We start from the raw sequence: 18,657 nt of genomic DNA on the forward strand, positions 1-18,657 counted from the left end.
CATCTAGACCCCATCCGACTGGCTGGATAAACCAAAGTGAGATGGCAACTCCAGTACATATATGACTCACCCTGGATTCTGCATCCCAAAAACCTCTCTCGTCCACAATTTCGGATGGAGATGTCGCCGTGGGAGCCACAGGATTGCGGGCTTTCACGGACAACGCCCTCTGCTGCATGAACTTACATTAGCAACAAACAAAGTAATGCTCTGAATGTCACCTTCACATGAATGGTGCCAGTGGCACCATTTCCCTCTTCATCCGACGCAAACTTTCTCCGTCGTTTCTCAACCGGCTTCTGGGGTACCAAACTTGGTTCGGGTTCGCTGCCGTTTGTTTCCAGTTTCCTTTTCTGTGGCTGGCAGGTTGGTGTATTGCCCTGCCGTACCGATCTTACATTGCCATTAACATTTCATACGACTGTCACGGGAGCTATTGAGATGGAACACGGGGTGTTGGTTCTGGATTGAGCATGCCGGTTGCAGTAATTTGTACACCTGATATGAGAGGTTCCACAACAGGTGCAGCGGGAGGTAGCAACTCAGCTATGCTTGGTTGCACCTCCGGGACAACATGGAGCGACTGAATGAGGTCTGGGGCCTTTGATGCAATTACGAGAGTCCCTCTCGTTGAATTTGGCTCCGCCGGAACAGTGGATGACGACATGCTGGGTTCTGGTTCTGCGTCGGGATATGCGGGGGGCGGAGGACGATAACCTACAGTCTTGTGGAACCATGGGTGTGTCTTAATGCGCGGGTCATTGTCGACCATGGAGTTCCAGTCAGGCAATGATACAAATGCCCCAGCTTTTGAATGCTGCCGTATTACGGCTGCACAAGACAGCAGCTGAGGGGAAAACGATGTGGCAGCGCCCCCATAAAGCTTCAAATCTTTTGCCTGCGCCAAATTGAGTTGGTTATCAAAACAAAAATACATTTTACAATAGTTGGCAGCGAGGCTTACCACCCGTCTGGCGATCTCATTGGAGAATATCAATGCGGTTGGGTCGCTTTCCTTCAATTTCATACAGCGCTTCATGAGCGGTTGCACAGCCTCAAGGGTGGAGTTGAGGGCTTCATTTGCAATATCCGAAGGTGTCATTATCAAAACATACAAAGTGTAGTGAGCAACTGACGATGAAAAAAGATGGGTTCAATGATTTTTTATCAAGTTTCGGGATTTATACCGATATGTCGGTAATGGGTCTTTCCGAGAATGCATGGCCATTGTGGCAACTTGGCAATCTGGCTCATCACGGTCAATCAATAAAACTATAACGTAATACGACTTCTTCGGTGATCGTTGTCCCACGCATTCGGTCGCCGCGGCTGGGTTGTCCAATTATCGAAGCATACCTTTGCGCGTGGTGAGTGTTCCCCGAATTTCTTATTTCAAACGAAACATTCATGGTGGGCAAACGTGTTTGTTTTACTGCGCCCACGTGTTCGGATTCCGGTGACTCGGTGAAAAATGCTTCTTACAGGTGTCCTAATTGCCATACTCGCTATGGCAGTTTTTCCGACTCCAACAGTTGGACAAACATTGAGATTCCACCCAAGCAGTAAGTAATGCCAAGATTCAAATGTAAGTCTGCCTGAGACTTTTCCAATCCGGGTATGCTAGGAACTCCCACGCAGGATATAAATAGGCAGATGTGCGGTGGAGTCATGAGCAAGCAAATAATCCTTTGGCAATCAGAGACATAAGTCTGTGATCCCTGACTCAACAAATGTTGCTGAATGCACCCGGTATGGCAGGATGTGACCCATGCTTTGACGAAGAATTTGACAATGTCGCGCATGCTGTCAGTTTGTATGGTTTCGGCCTACCCTCCATACATTTTAATCAATTCATAAAAATATCTTCGCCCTTGATATGATCACGGACATGGCTTTGCAGCAACGGCTGCTTCATCAGTCGCAGGATATGCACATTCTGGATCGTTTCTGACATTGATATCTTAGAGGCGGGCCGCATCGGCTTCGTAGGACCGTTCAACCGCGAACATCAAGATTTACAGCCGGATGGAGGTCAGAGCCTGACAAATAACTCAGATAGAGCAAAATAGCTCTAGAGACATAAATGATGTTGCCGGGCTATCAGATCCTTGTGACTGCGGGTAAGATGATTCCATGGATGCTGAAAAATTTGGCTTCAGGCCCATCTGCGAGAGAAAGGACAGACATACGACTGTACATGGTAGGAGCCCATGTAAAATGACAAAATTCTGGGAGGTGAAGCAATCTGTGGGATTCCGGATACGGTGATAATGTATATGCCTATAGCTTAGCTGCAACGATGAATGCCATAGATCAACAATATCCAAAGACTGCGAATGGGAGAATCAGGGTGAAAAAGGTTCTGCTGGTATCCGGGTGAGCACCTCACATGAAGACCGTTACGATTGCAGATCGGACAAATCAACAAATACCAATGCTGTGCCCGGTGACAAGGATCCAGGATGCCCTTATGGCTGCGGATGGAAGGATCAGACAGATGATGAATCGGTACCCATCACCGCATTGGAAGATCCTTGATCTCTATGTGTCTCGCTAACTTGCACAACACTTACCAATAACATTTATTCATGACATGTAATGGCGATATTGGTGATACGGTAATGCTAAATCACACTTCCGGTGTGACCCGCTTCCAACACCTGCATGTATGGTCAAATGGAAGCGGTTCAGTTCATATGCAGAAGGGCGATACAGGGTGACGCAAACATTTGAAGATGTTGTTCAAATGCACCGTTTGCTGGGCATCCAGCGCCGCGTAATGGAGCCGCCAGATGCCATGATCGCAAATATTCAGGAGGGTCATCGGCAAGAGCACTAAGACAACACTGAATTTCAGGAATAGTGCGGAAGTGTATCATCAATTCATGTAAAGAATTGGCTAGTAGCACTGAGATATATTACCCTACAAACAATATTGAGGAGGACCGGATCTACAGACTGGATGCAAGTGCCGGAAGTCAGATATATAAGCATTTCTGGCTTCGTGTAACAATGGGCCTGTACTTCAACATCTGACCAGGAACCGGCATCCGGCATATGCATGTTCGGTATGCATCAAGCTCTATCACGGAGGCAGCAGTGATCGACAGAGATATCACCAAGACATTGCGGGCGCCTCCGAATATCTTATCGGTATCCGTCCCTCTACAAGGGAGATGTCTATGCATCATGACAAACTGAAAGAGCCCGACCATTCAGAGTTTGTCAAGCAAAGGAAAGTACGTGACAGAAGAGCTAGCCTATATATTGATTCACCCATCAACCTGCCAAAGAGATGATCGAGGCACAGTTATGGCAGGTAAAGTCTCTGCCACCTACACAATCCACTGGATTATACGTATTCACCTTCCGTAGCATTAACACAGAGGCCATCCGAGTCAGAGCTGGCTGTTTGGGAGGGAATAAGTACATCGTGCGGTGCTGTTACATGGATTACAGCGGGCGTTACCATCTAAGACAGGATAACAATTAGTATGGGTATTAGAAAGATGAGGACGCCCCCGCTGAAAATCAAACCTTGGATATTTGTAACTGCTGGGCAAAATTGCAAAGTCGGATAGATGAGTTCACAATTGAGGTTGCAACTCACATCTGGAGGGCTTTGACATTGATTGAGACATTATGGATATTGACTCCAGAAGCATGAACATCCGCCCTTGGTACCGAGCCAGTCCTGGAACACTTTGTCGGTCTAGACATCGCACTTGGGGATGGTCTCCCAAATGACACCTTTAAAACTATGAAAATGCTGAAATATGACAAAACCGTGATATTCCGTATCACCTTTCTCCGGAGAAACCACAAATTAAATGAACAAGAGCATGGGCGCATATTTTTTCGGTTGAAAGGCTTATGTACAACAATCCAACCGCTCGTACATGAACTGCTGTTACCTCCGTTCCACATGCTATTACTGCCCATCGCTTCGCCAGTGGTACATTGCAAATAGTCCATCCCAATTGTTGTGGACAGATTCTTGGGCACAAATGCATGGGACAATTGCGGAACCGCCCACTGTGGACATAATACTGTCATTCTCGGTCCACATTTTCGCATCCACAGACCACAAATTTCAAGAAATACCCACAACCTGATCCATGTCAATACAGACTTGTCAGAATTTCACAAAGTCAACTTTCCTCTACCGCATTCATCACATTCGTCACTACCATATCATTGCTTCAGGAAAGAATCATGACCGTACCTTCTGAGCAAGCTAACCACGCCTTGAACATTACCTTGGCCGCCCTGCAATTGCTCATGAAGCATTGCATCAAGGTAAAGGAGGGCGATCCCGAGGCCTTAAGGTTATCTGATGAGATCGCCCGGCGTGTGGTAAGTCTTTCTGATCTTGCCCTTATTTGTCTGGGTGAAACTCATGCATTGAACCCAGGCCAAGGACTTGAAGATGTATGGCGGGAACACCACATCATTCTCACCGCAGCTGCTTTCTTTCGCTGCTGTTGTGAGAGAGAACTCAAAGGGCGGTGCCTTCGAGAGTGTCCCCGACTGGACCTCCGTTACGGACGATGACCCACGCATCAAGAGCCACCCGCGCTTTGATAAGACCGTGGATTATCTTCCACCTTCCTCACTCGATGATCTTGTCATCGCCGCCACATCAACCGCCAATCCCCCTACCGTCCCCACAACGGCAACCACCGCCATCCCACCATCTACCTTGGCCTCGCCATCCAAACCATCCCTCACAGAGTCCGATATCCTGGCTGGGCCGGAACTGGAACAGAAAGGATCATCGGACCTTGGGAAGGAAAAGGCTGAGGACCCACCCATTCCTATTGACACTCCCACTGCTCCGCCGACAAAATACAACCTCTTCATGGCCGGTACCAAGAAGAGAAAGGCTGCAGAAGAAGACACGGATGCCGTTGTCGCGGTCGCCAAGACCAAGTTGCCTTCCCCATCTGAAGAGCCGGTCAAGAAAAGGAAGATCACATCAAAAACCATTTTCAAGACGGAATTGGGTTCAGATGAAGATATTGCTACACCATGGAAGGTAAGTCATTTCTGCATGGTGATGAGCACAAGCTGAAAAATTGAAAGCATTCTGTTCGCTATCACCCCCGGCAATGCGACAAATGTGCCAAATTGGACATTGCCTGCCTTGTCCTCCCCAACAAGAAATTTGGAAACATGCGCCTCACCTGCGCAAATTGTGACAGCATGAAGATCGCCTGTGCAATTGACGGTGTTGGTGTCCGGCAGAGGTTGCAAGCGAAGGCAGCAACAGCATCCTCCTCCCCGCTCCAACAACCACAGGCTTCAAAATCCCAAGCCGTCTCTAAAGCACCTGTGAAGCGTGTTTCTCGCTCGCAACGGCGCATTGTTCAACAGAAAGGTATGTCTTCCCGTCTCCCCGGAACGAGTTTAGCTCATGTAGCTTCTCTGGAAGAAGAGATAAAGCTTGCGCCCACCAACCTAGTGGAACCAGAGCCCACTGCAAGAGAAATCTTACAGGGCATCCAGGACCTCGGCAGGAGATTAGATCTCCTCGCTGCCACTGAGCGGGTGGACGCATTGGAGGTCAGAGTGGATTTGATGGAGACAAACCTGCTCAAGAGGTTGGACAGATTAGAGCAACGTCTCAATGAATCCGATGCCCGGTGGAAATCTTTATCCTAAGATAGATAGAAAATGTCGGATGACTTCAAATACAGACTAGCTACATAGAATGCATCCGATGGACCCCCTTCATGTACTATATATGCTCCGGAGGACTTTGTACAATTATATTATTGCATTTTCAGCCTGGTGCTGCCTGTGCATCTGTGTTCAATCTATTGAGTCCATGCAAGTTGTGTGTATAATGCAGCCTTTGTCATTCATCATTTCATTCGTGATAGTTACAAATAGGCATTGTCCTTCATGTCGATCCGATGTTCTGCAATATATGTTTGGAATATCGCTTGTTCGGTGAATGCACCTCTGATGATGGTTGAGCGTCGGTATAAATCTGGAGGCAACTTGACATCCGTGCAGCTCATCCCTCCGACATGTCAATATGTGTAAATTAATAGTACTACTTAATTTTGAATCAAAGTGCGTATATGAGCATGCACAAATTGTATATATATTTATTCTACCGAGAAGCGCATCGGGACTACATTTGATGCAGCTGCAAGCCGCGTAATGAGTACGCCCTCTTGTGTGGGTAAACGACCGGTATACCTGCCGGATGGCACCTGTGCATATTTATCCGATATCATCTCGCATCATGCACAAAGGGGTGGACTCGGAAGTACTTCTTGATGACCCAGCATGCTAGCAGGGAAGATATAATATGTAGTTATATGCAGGCGGCAGCCAGGTATTATACCGGCCACAAACTTGTGCTCCGGCATTCACATTCTCAATCCATCCTGTTGACCAAATAAAATGCTTGCTTGCTTACCGGAAACACAATTCTAACTGTGTGCTTTCTGTCCTCAATTCCGAGCTCAAATTTATCTGCATTGCTCTTAATGGTGGCTTTTGGGCCCAGTCACAAGCGACTATTGTGTCACTTCACAGAATATATTGTCTTTGAAGTGTCGGACACATCCGGGGAATCTGGAGGCTCATGATGCACTCATCTCCGGATGGGCACAGCAATCTGATGGCAACCGCCTCTGTGGTCGATCAGAACTCCTGTGGGCGGCAAAATGCGACGCTACCGTGGTTCCGGTATCCCAACGTAATAATCTGGTTTGCATTCCGAGTCAATTGTCTGAGCATGCAGTTTATACGATCAATTGGCCAAGCAAAAAGGCATCATGTGGGCGGAAGCGTGTTTACCAGTCACACACTTCGACACGGATGCATTCACCAAGAACATGCCTCACATGCCTAGCCAAGCTTTGTGAGGCGAAGTCCACTCTCCGGTCAATTTTTTTTATATCCGAGCACATGACACTGTTCATTGACTCATAAAATTCAAAAGAAAAACAACGCAATATGGTCCATTTACCACATTTGTGATCCACAATCCCCACAATTTAGCCAATGACATTGTTTGGGATATGTGGCATTGAGAATTGGGTCACAGCTTACGATTACTTGTGGCCACATTACCGGATTGAGCTTGTTATTGTAAATCACCACAACAATGCTTTTGAAGCTCCGACCGTATAATTAAACAGTGTCCGAGCTGACTTTATCTATCACCCCACTGCAACCAGTCATGACTGATCATTACCAAATGCTCCATAAGTCTGCTGCCAGTAAATTTTCCATCTGGGATGCAGCGGAAATATTCAAATACGCCACTTCCCAATTTACGGTCATTCACATCGAATTAATGAAAAGTAAAACCCAACACTCCAGCTCATATCAGCACACATTTGTGAGACACATCGTCTGGGAAGTGGAGGTGAGTTTATGCAATCGTCCCTGAAGAGATTTACTGATAGGCACCGGTAGCGCTTTGTATTTCCCTTTGTCAACATCTGCGCTGCCATGAATATCAACACGACACTGCCGGCATATCTGAATGAGGTTATCTTGCTCATCACATCTTTCCAGACCGAGCTGTACTACGATCACGGGAAACTGTTCGCTGCATTCAAGGCATGCCCGCATGAGTCGCCAACCCATCCAGTCGACATCAATCGGGTGGTCCGTGACTATCGCCATGCTTGGTGGAAGCACAGGTTCGACCTTGCGCCGTTTGATATGCCTCTTCGGATGTCTGTTGCTTTGGTGAAGGAGCTGGTGACCGACCACTTTGCTCAGCGGGTGAGTGATTTTTTTCCAGATTATGATGTGATCAGTATTTCTTACTACATTCATGCATTAGCCTAAAATGGCCAGCATGGTGCCGACACCAATTACGCACGCCTGCAGCGATGATCCGCTCCTGCAACAGCTGCAGGTTCTCCGGGCCGAAGTTTCCTATCTTGGTATGGAACTCGGCCGACTCCTTGTTACTAAGCTGGATGCTACAAGGGAGGCTGTGGCTGCATTAGATCATCTAGAGGATCCTGTAGATGAACTTCGCGAGGCAATGGTAGCCTCCCACATGGCAGTTGCAATGTTGCAAGGGCATTACAACAATGGCAGGCTGGGAGGACCTTCATCCGTTGAACCCTTTCCCAGTCTTTAATTACTTCCGCATTGATATTATGTACAGTAGTCGAGGAACAGCTTCTTCATTAGCATATTTTCATGTAGTGTCTCTCTTCCATATGTCAATATCCTGCCAAGCATAATCCCATCCGGTTATATGAGACATGCGTGGGTTTGATCAATTACGTTCATAAAGTTGCATCTCGGCTCGCTGTGTTACATCACCAAGATGGGTGCCGCATGGCCAATTGTATTTAAGATGCATGTTTTCTTGAACAAGACCTGCGTATCTCCCATTCCATAATGATATCGCATGAGTACTGGGAATCCTACCATGAACAGCTTGGTGCCCTTGACCTCGCCTGTCATCCGACATCATTCATCCCCCGGGATTGGGCCCTTAATGTCGCCGATATAGCAAGTGAATGGGTCGAGCAGCAGTTTGCAGCTCATATAGCAGGCAGACCGTTGGTGCCCGCGCCGCCCAAACTTGACCCGGAAACTACGGTTGCTTGTGGACAGTTGGCCTCCGTGCTGGCAGAGGCCTATCAACACCCCGGTAGGCTAAACCGTACATGTTTGTTGTCAACGGATTGTAATGTTTGTAGTAAAACTGGATATCGACGTCATCCGGTACAACGAGGCGTTGGCCAAACGGGAGTCGGGACTGAATGATTCTCATGAAGAAGCATTATTGGCAAAGTTCCCCCCTGCTGAGTGCCTGGTGTTGGAACGCCCGTCGGTGGTGATCGATGCCGGCTATCAGATAATACTCTGGTACCTTCTGGGTGCGCTTAACTGGTCAGTGAAGGTCAGTGCGGGATTGCACTGAAGCTGCATCATGCTAACGGGGAGGAGGTAGTGTGATATGTACACCGCCACAATCGGGATGGGCAATCTATTGAAACAGAGCATCACCAGTGGGAAGACGTCCACGGGACAGGCGAGTAAATGGAGAACCCACTCAACCAATTTTTATGCCTCCCAAGAGCCACAGTTAAAGCCCGGGTGCATCAATATATCGCCTTGCTGGTTTCAACAGGGACACGAGGTCTGTTTGAATTTTCTGTACTCAGGAAATGTTTAACATCAAATAGTGTCATGGGCCCCCACCTGTGAACCCGGAAGATGGCTTTATGCCCAAAGTCTCCGCTACCTTGAAGGGCGACAGGAGCCTGTCAGTCATCAGAGATATGCAACGTCCGGGTCTCGTATCTTCGGCCGCCCTTTGTGTAATGCACCCGCAGTTATACCGTGCATCTATATCCACTCATATAGAGCTTGGGCATTGGGCGGCCAAGCAAGGACTGGATGATATGTGCAGGTTCCTTCAACATTGGACATCCGTCTACACGGGAGCGGCAATCATGTGTAACAGGAAGTCGCCGAGCCATCGAGATCCGAAATGCCCCCCGGAAGGTTTCAATATCCTTACCTGCATAGGCGGCTATGGCCATGGCGTAATGCAATTGACCAACTTGGGCATCGAGCTCGCTTATGATCCGGGTGTTATGGTTAGCTATTCTGGCCGGCTCGTGAGGCACGGCGTTCAAGTTGCCGAGGGAGACAGAATCGTCTGGGCTTGGTTTATGCGCGATAGCGTGCATAATTATGCTCGGACCCCGCGTACAGAGTATGCAAAATAGAATCTTGCGGATTTTGCGATATACCACCTAGCCCAATACAATCAGGCAGATTTCATTCGGTACCGCGTGTTGTAGTTCATTTTCGGTTGATGTTGCCTTCAAACAGACTGACAATGTGGCTCATATGTCATTTTTCGTTGCATCTTCTTGATTCTTAATGCACCATCGGTCATATCCAAGAAATAGATCGTCATATGCAGATGGACATAATAATACTTCATGTAATTTTATAGGGCTGTCTTTGTTTTCCTTAGTCAAATTTTCACTTAGATATGACATTTATTTGACTTTCATGACACATTCGGTAGATGATCCTCCGATTGCATTTGCTGGTTCACTACAAGAGGATGTTCTACCGGCCAGAGTACCAACATGTACATCGATGTCCGGACGGGGATAATTATCAAACTCTTCGGAAGCTGACAGAATGCATGTCCATAGTTTCGGATGTGTCGCTCATGAGGATCCGGTGCGAAGTACTATCTTGTCAACTTTTGGTGCACTACCTTGGAAATTCAGCTGTCCAGATTTGTGATACGTTCTGACAAGCTCCGCCAATACATACTTGGTAAGCAATCAGTTCAATGCTGGCACGTTTATCCCAGTGGAAATTCGCTTGACCATATCATTCAGAGAGCCAATAACGCACCCTTGTCTCTTCCTTCCGGAAATTCCTGTCATGGGCTGCAGAGTCTATACCCGCCGGATTTAAATTTTGTCTGACGCTGCCTTGGACGGTGGGAGCATGATTGAGTTCAGGATTCATATGCAAACATCATCGAACATATGTTTACCAAGATAGTTCCGGTGTGAACTTTGTCCTCGTCAGTTGATTGGAACTTCTTCCTCCTCTTCCGACTTGGGTCCATCTGCGATACTTGCCGACCTGCGGCGCTGCATTTCCGGGTTTTTTATTGGCGCCCGCCACAAAGATATTACGTTTGAAGGTGAGGTGGGGCAGAGTTTGCGCACGCGCAGCCGTTGGGTCTGGTGCTGGTGATACAAGCTCTGGTTCCGTCTCCCTCGCACCAATCGGATTGTCGAGGGATTTACCGGATGGGAAAGCCGATGGCATAACGCAGTCCATTGCTGATAGGACAGCGGTCACAGATGCTGCATTTTGAGGATCCAAGTCAGTAGGGAATCGTTGTACAGGAAAATGTCTTACAGCGGCCGGGTGTTACTTGAACCCATCGGTTGTGGGCATTCCGACCACTGTGGAGAGTCAGATATGTGGACCGGTTGTAAGGCTGTTGTAGAGAACAACCACGGCTACCATAGGCTAAACCCAGTGGATCTACGTCACGAATGGTCAATCCACCATTGCTTCTGGAAGATCCTGTATGGCTGTCCGGGTATCCGACGCACCATTTATGGGTGAGAAGCGGATTAAGGCCTACTGTGCCTATGGAAATTTCGTCATAGACTGTTTTACCCCTTTCCGGGTATCCGATGCACCATTCATGGGTGAGAAGTGGATTAAGGCTTACTGTGCCTAGAACATCTCGTCATACACCATTTTACCCCTTTCCGGGTATCCGATGCACCATTTATGGGTGAGAAGTGGATTAAGGCTTGTTGCGGTGCCTGCAAGATAAACTACCTCTGATTGCGACAACAGATGCACCGCAACAGGCCTTAATCCACTTCTCACCCATAAATGGTGCATCGGATACCCGGAAAGGGACGAAAATTCCCAGGCATGGTGTATTCTCACAGAAAATCAAATTCCCGGTCACGGGGTGTTGCTGCTTGGCTTTGTAAGTGCATTGTTGCTGCAGCAGTGAGCGCTCACTGCAGTCACCACTCGAGATGCCATCACTCTTGTTGTCAACGTCAGATGTCTGGACCGCTCCGCCTGAAACTCAACTGTATTGTCTTGGGTGATAATCCTCACCGTATTTTCCCGGTCGACATTGAGTGGACGGAGATTGTTGGTGACCTCAAAGAGGTCATCAAAGACAAGAAAAGGCCAGAGTTTGACCATATTGCCACTGACCGTCTTGAGCTATGGAAGGTGAGTGATCTGATGCCTAGGATTGGATGTTGATAATCTGATATTTTGGAAGGTCGACCTGCCCATCGACGAGATGATTGAGCACAATCTCAACAATCTTACACTGGACCCAATGAAATCGCTGAAGGTTCAACGATACAGCGAGGCACAAACAATGCTCCTGACTGTATCTATAATTGTTGTAAGGTCGTGCGTTGCCTAGTCTGCTATACTTGAGACGACAAGTGCATTCGACCCTAAAGGGGAAGCGAGTGCAGCAAGGATCTAGAGGTATGCGCTGAAAGCGCTACTGGTTGGCCAATGCGAAGCGCGGGAAAGCGCAGGTGCGCGCGAGGCGCAAGAATGCGCGAAGTGCGGGAATGCGCACGTGTGTATGCGGAAACAAGAGAGAGTAAGAGTGAGTTTGCTTAGGTGATGATATGATGTAAGACAAGAGAAGGGAGATGCAAGGTGTAAACAAATAGATTTCTACTATGTTCTGCTAGGTAAATAGTGGGTAGTAACCAGTAAGTCCTCTGTCGTTCTGGTGGGAGAGTAAGTGAGTAAGTAAGTATGTACTGCTGGCGCTTAAGTATGGCGCCTAAGCGCTGTCATGCGGAGCCAAAGCGCTACCGAGTAAGGTATGTAAAGATATATGTAAGTAAGGGTCCATGATAAAAATAAAGATGGAACGATATGCAAATGTGAGAAATGGAAATATACGCACTAGGGAACTTGGTGGACAGTGGATGGATGCTTCTGGATGGCTGGCGCTATAGGGCGCTACAGCGCGGGAAAGCGCGCGCGCATATACATCGTGAAGCGCGGGAAAGGTACGCCTCATATAGAGATAGCTGCAGGTAGCACACAGAGTGATGCTACAAGTTCGTGCCATGTACTCCCCAGTGAAAACTGCCATATTGCACAATGAGAGGCATGAGTCTCTACATCGCTATCACCTGTGGATGAAATCGTTGAGATTTTTCCCGATGCTCCTCCACGCAAGTATCTGCATATTATCATCCAATGCCCGCCTGCTGGTGAGTTGTCCTTCGATATTGCCACCCTTTCCTCAATGATCGTGGTCTGACTTAGTGTCTTCCGGACCGCTCCACCTGAAACTTAACTGCATTGTCTTCGGCGATGATTCTCGCCATATTTTCCCAGTCGACGTTGAGTGGACGAAGACTGTCGGTGACCTCAAAAATGTTATCAAGGTCGCCAAGAAGCCAGAGTTTGACCATGTTGACGCCGACCGTCTTGAGCTATGGAAGGTGAGTGATCTGATGCCTAAGGTTGAATGTTAATAATCTGATATTTTGGAAGGTCAAGATCAATTTGAATGATATAGACTTACGGAACACAATCATAGATGGAGGCGTCGAGCTGCACCTGTTAACTGAGCTGTCTGATGTGTTTGCGGATGGAATAGAGCGCGGATGTATTCATATCGTCGTAAAACATCCTGCCATTGCACAACACATTCCAGCTGTTGATCGGCGAATCACTTATCTCAAGAAGGGCGCGGGTAGTCCGTCGGCTGGGGCAAAACCATCCGCATTCTCTATGAAGCAGGACCAGCAAGAGTACCTTTGCAATCGTCCTCACAGAGCCGCGGACCCTGTTCCCATTACTCTTCTCGAGCCTATCTTCGCCGAGTTCATGGATGATTGTCAAAAGTATGAACCAACTGTCCATGATAACGACTTTGTTTTGCAACTTTTGGAAAAGATGGCCTCCTTCTATCCCAATGAGCTCGCGCGGATGAATACATTCCGGCAAGTGCTCCAGGACTACGGTATTATACTCAATGCTTCTATGGTTGGCTCGACCGGATGTACGACAGACAGACATATTTTGTCTACCAACGGACAGTTTGTGCTGATGATAATTGAGGGGAAGAACGAGATTGGAAGTGGCACTGCCGAACCGTTCATGGAGGCGATGTTGTACTACCGCAAGTTTATGGAAGACTCGAAGATTGAGATGGCGAGGCTCCGGTCTTTCATTCCATGCATCCATATCATTGTCTTCGGTTAGTTCATTTCACCAGATTAATTGCTAAAGCTTTTTATTGATCACAACTAGGGGCATGCATCGGCTTTTCAGGCTCTGTTTTCACTGAAAAAGTCCAGTCCGATGTCCTGGTCCCTATCATTCCTCTGTTTTGGCATTCAACAGACCTCCACATGCAAGTGATGGCAGCTCGTACTTTCGGGGCTCTCAAAATTGCCGTCGAGAAACTTACCAAACTATACTCCCATCCAATCCCGTCCCTCAAACCCGAAGATCCATATCTTAAATGTCCTTACCCTCGGAGTTATACCAATTCCGCCAGTTTCATTCAGGAATTCTCGTATGATGAGACTCAAATCCTCAGGGATCGACTTATTTTCTTCGGGGAAACCATCGGCGATGCGGCTGGGAGCAAGATATGCATGAAGTTTGTCAGGCACTATTCCCCTCAGGCTCACGAATTCTGTGCCAGCAAGGGGAACACCCCCAAACTTATCGCCTACAATTCTCTACCCGGCGGCTGGAATCTGGTGGTTATGGATGCCCTTGATATTGATAATGATTGCTTTCCGCAACGACCTGGCTCATATCGACTGCTCAGTGAGATAAGTGTTTTGGACCGTCAGCCGCTGAAGGAGACCATCACCTCTCTCATCCGGGAGTTACACAATCACAATGACGGCTACGTTCATGGCGACCTTCGAGATACCAATTTTGTTGTGCAGGACGACAAACACTTCATGCTGCTCGATTTCGATTGGGCCGGACGGATATTCAATGGCCTGACGGTGCGTGGGATGGGCAGAAGATTGTGGCGGAGCATGACTTGGATATGCTGAATTATCTATTTCATCCTGAGCAAGATGTTCGGGAGCCAGCTGCAAAGCGCCGCCATATATTTAGTGAAGGGTCGCTGATGGTCATTTGATTCATTTATAATTTGTTGCATCACCAATTTGGTGAATACCAGTCTGTTTTTTCCATCATAAAGCTATCATACAATGACTTCGGGAGAATGGCGACATAGATTAGTATCTGTTGTGTTGTAGCTAGCCAATTCGATTATTGCCGATGACACAAGCCTTCTCACAAGTCTCGGTGAGGATTCTACCGTACATAGATGGAATACATGACCTCATCCTCAGCGGAGGCAGCGATAAAATGATTTCAGAGTGGACAGTACCTCACAGCCGTACAGGATCTTCCGGAAGCAATGGTAGATAGGGCCTTTGCCGATGTAGATCCAAAGGGTTTAGCCTATGGTAGCCGTGGTGGTTCTATACAATAGTCCTACACTCAGTTCACACATATGACTCTCCACAGTTGTCGGAATGCCCACAACCGACGGGTTCATATAGAACCCGGCCGCTGTCAGACATTTCCCCAGCGAGCACTCCCATGGAATATGTCGGATGGTCCATCCGTAGCCCCTTTCCAGCATGCAACATACATGCTGCACACATCCATCACCATTCTCGGGAATACACACAAGTTGAGTCCACCCGTCGCCTTTGCCGAGACCAAATCTACGGACTCCACCATTCTCAGCAATATAAGACGAGTGCTGGGCCCATCCATCGCCCTTTCCAATTCCACAATCATGGGTGGAAGGGTCTATTCCTGAGTCCCTTCCAAGCACATTCAGCCCATCTGCCACCATTTTCGCGAACAAATAAGCATGTTCTGGGCCCATCCATAGCCTTCCCCAAGACTCCACCCGAAGTTATTATACCCATGGGGGACTGGGCCCATCCGTTGCCTTTTCCAAGTCCAAACACAGTGGACTGGGCCCATCCATCACTGTTTCCGAGACCACATCTGCATATGCACTGGGCCAATTTGCCTTTTCTGAGATCAAATCCACAGTGGGCCCATCCGTCATTATTTTCAAGATTACATGCAATCCGCTGGGCCTATCCTCGCACATTTTGGGCCCATCCGTTGCCCTTTTTCCCGAGCATGCCTACAAGCCGGGCCCACCCATATATATGCATACATGCGGGCTGGGCCCATCTGTCACAATTTTCGCAAATCCGCCTGGCCCATTCTCACCCTCAAGCATGCAGGCCCACCCAGTCACACATTTTGGGCCCACTCATCTCTATGGACCTCACACCTCAGCCCAACCACCAGCGTCGGTGTGGAAGTTGGGATCAGTAATCTGCACTGGCTGCTCAGGGCGCAGATGCTCCAGCCACTCCCATTCGGCGGACCGATTTGATCGCATCTTATCTACCATATCGGATAAGTTGATCTGAGTCGTGTCCGAATGATACCAGATCTCTGTTGTGGTATAAATTCGGTAGCTGAACCAACCAACTGTGCATGCAAGTCAATACAAAGCGATGTTGTGGCGGCCAGAGCATCCAAACTGGCATTGATGTCTGTATCCGGAAGATCCGCCATCAAGGACCGGATGTGCGACCAACATGATTGCACACACAAGGGAATGCAACTGTTCAGATGTGCAATATGTCTGGGACACCATACCTATGCGAATCCGGTATTCACAGCATTGGTCTGGTGCCGTCCGCTGGGCTCAGGTGCCAGCCTACCCATAATTAACGGAGGACGTGCCTGTCAGCCAGTCTCGGATACAAAGTTGGTGAGGACCCTTGGGTATGGTCATGTTCACATCTGGGCCCATCTGCCAATACCGGGTACAACTACCTGCCCATCCGCTGGTCTCGGGTACGTCGGCCCAACCATCATTGATGAGGACCTTGGAATGGTTGGATCCATATCTGGGCCCATCCGCCTGTACCGGGTATAAGGGGCTGTCATTCCCTGTCCAAGAATACTTTTGGGCCCAGCCAGTACCCCAGCAGCACACATCCTGGCCCAATATATTAATGCATGCTTCTTCTGTATCCCTCCCGGTCCTTCCATGGCTGGCCCACTGGTCTATTGACTATTACCCCAGCCTACAAATAATTCATAATTATACTGTATGATGTTGGCCCACCCGTCACTACAAGGATTGCCTTCATGGCTGGCCTGCCCGCCCTATCTCTGGTCCTTCCATGGCTGGCCCACTGGTCTATTGACTATTACCCCAGCCTACAAATAATTCATAATTATACTGTATGATGTTGGCCCACCCGTCACTACCGAGGATTGCCTTCATGCTGGCCCGCCCACCCTATCTCCGGTCCTTCCATGGCTGGCCCACTGGTCTATTGACCATTACCCCAGCCTACAAATAATACTGCATGATGTTGGCCCACCCGTCACCACCGAGGATTGCCTTCATGGCTGGCCCGCCCGCCCTATCTGCGTATGGGCCGACCTAGGATGGCCCGTCTAACTGGGGAGATTCTCAACATTTGGCTGTCCGTCTAAGTCAGAAATAAAGTACTGAATTATGTGAGTAGAGAAGTATCTTCAAGAACACAGAGACTTTTTCATGATTCCTTGCGTATTATCCTGGAACCCCTAAAAATAGCAGGTGCTGAAGGAGTGGAGATTACAGGTGGAGATGGATGTGTACGCCTGGTTTTTCCTGTCCTTGCCTGCTATGTTGCAGACTACCCTGAGCAATGTCTGGTGACTTGTTCAAAGTATGGTACCTGTCCCAAATGTCAAGCTAGAGCAGATGAGCTAGCAAAGCTCAGTCAGTCAGCTGTATGGACACAGACTTGGACCATGGGCATTATTGAGGAAGCAAAATCATCAACCAATACCAGCTCTGCATTCAAGACTATATGCATGGAAGCAGGAGTCGGAGGAGGGGTCTTTCTACCCTTCTGGCATGGGTTTCCTCACTGCGATATTCATCATTCTATAACACCTGATGTGTTACATCAACTCTATCAAGGTGTATTCAAACACATGGTAGAATGGCTTGAGAGTCTCTTGAATGAAGAAGAACTGGACACCTGTATCAGATCTCTTCCCCCATGTTATGGTTTATGTCACTTCAAGAATGGATGGTCCTCCTTGGGTCAGATTGGAGGAAAGGACCGCAAACATATGGCACACATTTTGTTGGGCTGTATGATAGGCAAAGTCCCTAGAGATGTGATCATCAGCTACAGGTCATTACTTGACTTTATCTATCTGGCTCAATATCCTTCACATGACGATGATACACTGGCATATATGGAAAAGGCCCTCAAGGATTTTCACCGTCACAAAAATATTCTCTTCAATCTTGGAGTTAGAGAACATCTGGACATCCCAAAAATCCACTCTTTTCTTTATTATGTCGACTCTATTACATGGTTTGGCACAATGGACAACTACAACACAGAAATGATGGAGCGTTTTCACATTGACTTTTGTAAAGAGGGATGGTATGCATCAAATCACCGCAATGAGATGCCTCAGATGATATCCTGGCTAAGTAGAAGGGAAAAGGTGATTTTTTAAAAGAATATATTGATGATCTTTACTTAACATCTATATCATAGGCATCTTCATTCAAGACCTATCTTAAAATGACGGTGGAAAATGAGGAAGAAGATTTCTCTTACTCTAGATTCAAAGATCAAAGCATTCTCATCGCCAAATACCCAGCCAGAAAGAACCAGGACATTCAAGAAATAATGGAGAGACAAACCTGCCCTGGCTTTCAACGCAATCTGACCTGCTTCATCAATTCCTTCAATAATAACAATATTGCTGGTGGACAACTTAGCAATGCTTCCCTTCCATTCAGCTCTGTGGATGTTTATCATGGTTTCAGATTCAGTCTGAATGATTTAGGCAATGAAGTTGATTTGGACCTAGGAAATCAGGAGATAGATAGCGCCAAGGCTAAGACCAGTTAGATTCACTTCCAATGAACCCATTCAGAAGTGAGTACTCAAGGTACATTTATCTGCATCTTTTTCAGCTCTTTCAATAGCATGGTCAGTGTTGATTTTTTATCCTACTCTTATTGAAAAAGACACAGACTTCCTGCTGGGGCTC

At 47.7% G+C, this 18,657-nt stretch overlaps 9 protein-coding genes across 9 annotated transcripts; 7 read left to right on the top strand and 2 right to left on the bottom strand.

Moving 5' to 3' along the window:
* Window positions 1-70: 70 nt before the first annotated feature.
* Window positions 71-1,102, bottom strand: F5147DRAFT_658328 (uncharacterized protein; the record flags this gene model as incomplete). Its single annotated transcript, XM_041434421.1, is given in 4 exon segments — window positions 71-167; window positions 187-380; window positions 497-898; window positions 965-1,102. Coding segments are annotated over 4 exon segments (831 nt in total), but the record flags the coding sequence as incomplete, so codon positions are not given.
* Window positions 1,103-1,791: 689 nt separating this feature from the next.
* Window positions 1,792-2,538, top strand: F5147DRAFT_658329 (uncharacterized protein; the record flags this gene model as incomplete). Its single annotated transcript, XM_041434422.1, has 4 exons — window positions 1,792-1,805; window positions 1,901-2,031; window positions 2,313-2,376; window positions 2,412-2,538. 4 exons carry the CDS (start codon window positions 1,792-1,794, stop codon window positions 2,536-2,538), a joined length of 336 nt encoding a protein of 111 aa, XP_041285980.1.
* A 1,677-nt stretch (window positions 2,539-4,215) lies between these two features.
* Window positions 4,216-5,664, top strand: F5147DRAFT_658330 (uncharacterized protein; the record flags this gene model as incomplete). Its single annotated transcript, XM_041434423.1, has 4 exons — window positions 4,216-4,356; window positions 4,415-5,038; window positions 5,086-5,380; window positions 5,423-5,664. 4 exons carry the CDS (start codon window positions 4,216-4,218, stop codon window positions 5,662-5,664), a joined length of 1,302 nt encoding a protein of 433 aa, XP_041285981.1.
* Window positions 5,665-7,201: 1,537 nt separating this feature from the next.
* F5147DRAFT_780525 (uncharacterized protein) lies at window positions 7,202-8,122 on the top strand (the record flags this gene model as incomplete). Its single annotated transcript, XM_041442466.1, has 3 exons — window positions 7,202-7,390; window positions 7,441-7,755; window positions 7,817-8,122. The coding sequence occupies 3 exons, from the start codon at window positions 7,202-7,204 to the stop codon at window positions 8,120-8,122; spliced, it is 810 nt and encodes a 269-aa protein (XP_041285982.1).
* Window positions 8,123-8,388: 266 nt separating this feature from the next.
* F5147DRAFT_658332 (uncharacterized protein) lies at window positions 8,389-9,731 on the top strand (the record flags this gene model as incomplete). Its single annotated transcript, XM_041434424.1, has 4 exons — window positions 8,389-8,644; window positions 8,694-8,896; window positions 8,996-9,136; window positions 9,183-9,731. 4 exons carry the CDS (start codon window positions 8,389-8,391, stop codon window positions 9,729-9,731), a joined length of 1,149 nt encoding a protein of 382 aa, XP_041285983.1.
* Window positions 9,732-13,260: 3,529 nt separating this feature from the next.
* On the top strand, window positions 13,261-14,582 carry F5147DRAFT_587046 (uncharacterized protein; the record flags this gene model as incomplete). The annotated part of the gene is made up of 2 exons (XM_041431963.1): window positions 13,261-13,762; window positions 13,816-14,582. Coding segments are annotated over 2 exons (1,269 nt in total), but the record flags the coding sequence as incomplete, so codon positions are not given.
* Window positions 14,583-14,995: 413 nt separating this feature from the next.
* On the bottom strand, window positions 14,996-15,670 carry F5147DRAFT_658334 (uncharacterized protein; the record flags this gene model as incomplete). The annotated part of the gene is made up of 2 exons (XM_041434425.1): window positions 14,996-15,454; window positions 15,476-15,670. The coding sequence occupies 2 exons, from the start codon at window positions 15,668-15,670 to the stop codon at window positions 14,996-14,998; spliced, it is 654 nt and encodes a 217-aa protein (XP_041285985.1).
* Window positions 15,671-17,091: 1,421 nt separating this feature from the next.
* On the top strand, window positions 17,092-17,265 carry F5147DRAFT_541224 (uncharacterized protein; the record flags this gene model as incomplete). The annotated part of the gene is made up of 1 exon (XM_041430236.1): window positions 17,092-17,265. A coding segment is annotated over one exon (174 nt), but the record flags the coding sequence as incomplete, so codon positions are not given.
* Window positions 17,266-17,388: 123 nt separating this feature from the next.
* F5147DRAFT_658335 (uncharacterized protein) lies at window positions 17,389-18,515 on the top strand (the record flags this gene model as incomplete). Its single annotated transcript, XM_041434426.1, has 2 exons — window positions 17,389-18,102; window positions 18,156-18,515. 2 exons carry the CDS (start codon window positions 17,389-17,391, stop codon window positions 18,513-18,515), a joined length of 1,074 nt encoding a protein of 357 aa, XP_041285987.1.
* Between the last annotated feature and the right edge of the window lie 142 nt (window positions 18,516-18,657).

The sequence above is a fragment of the Suillus discolor genome, assembly GCF_016758755.1.
Source record: "Suillus discolor strain FC423 chromosome Unknown F5147scaffold_109, whole genome shotgun sequence".
In the NCBI taxonomy this organism is placed as follows: Eukaryota; Fungi; Basidiomycota; class Agaricomycetes; order Boletales; family Suillaceae; genus Suillus; species Suillus discolor.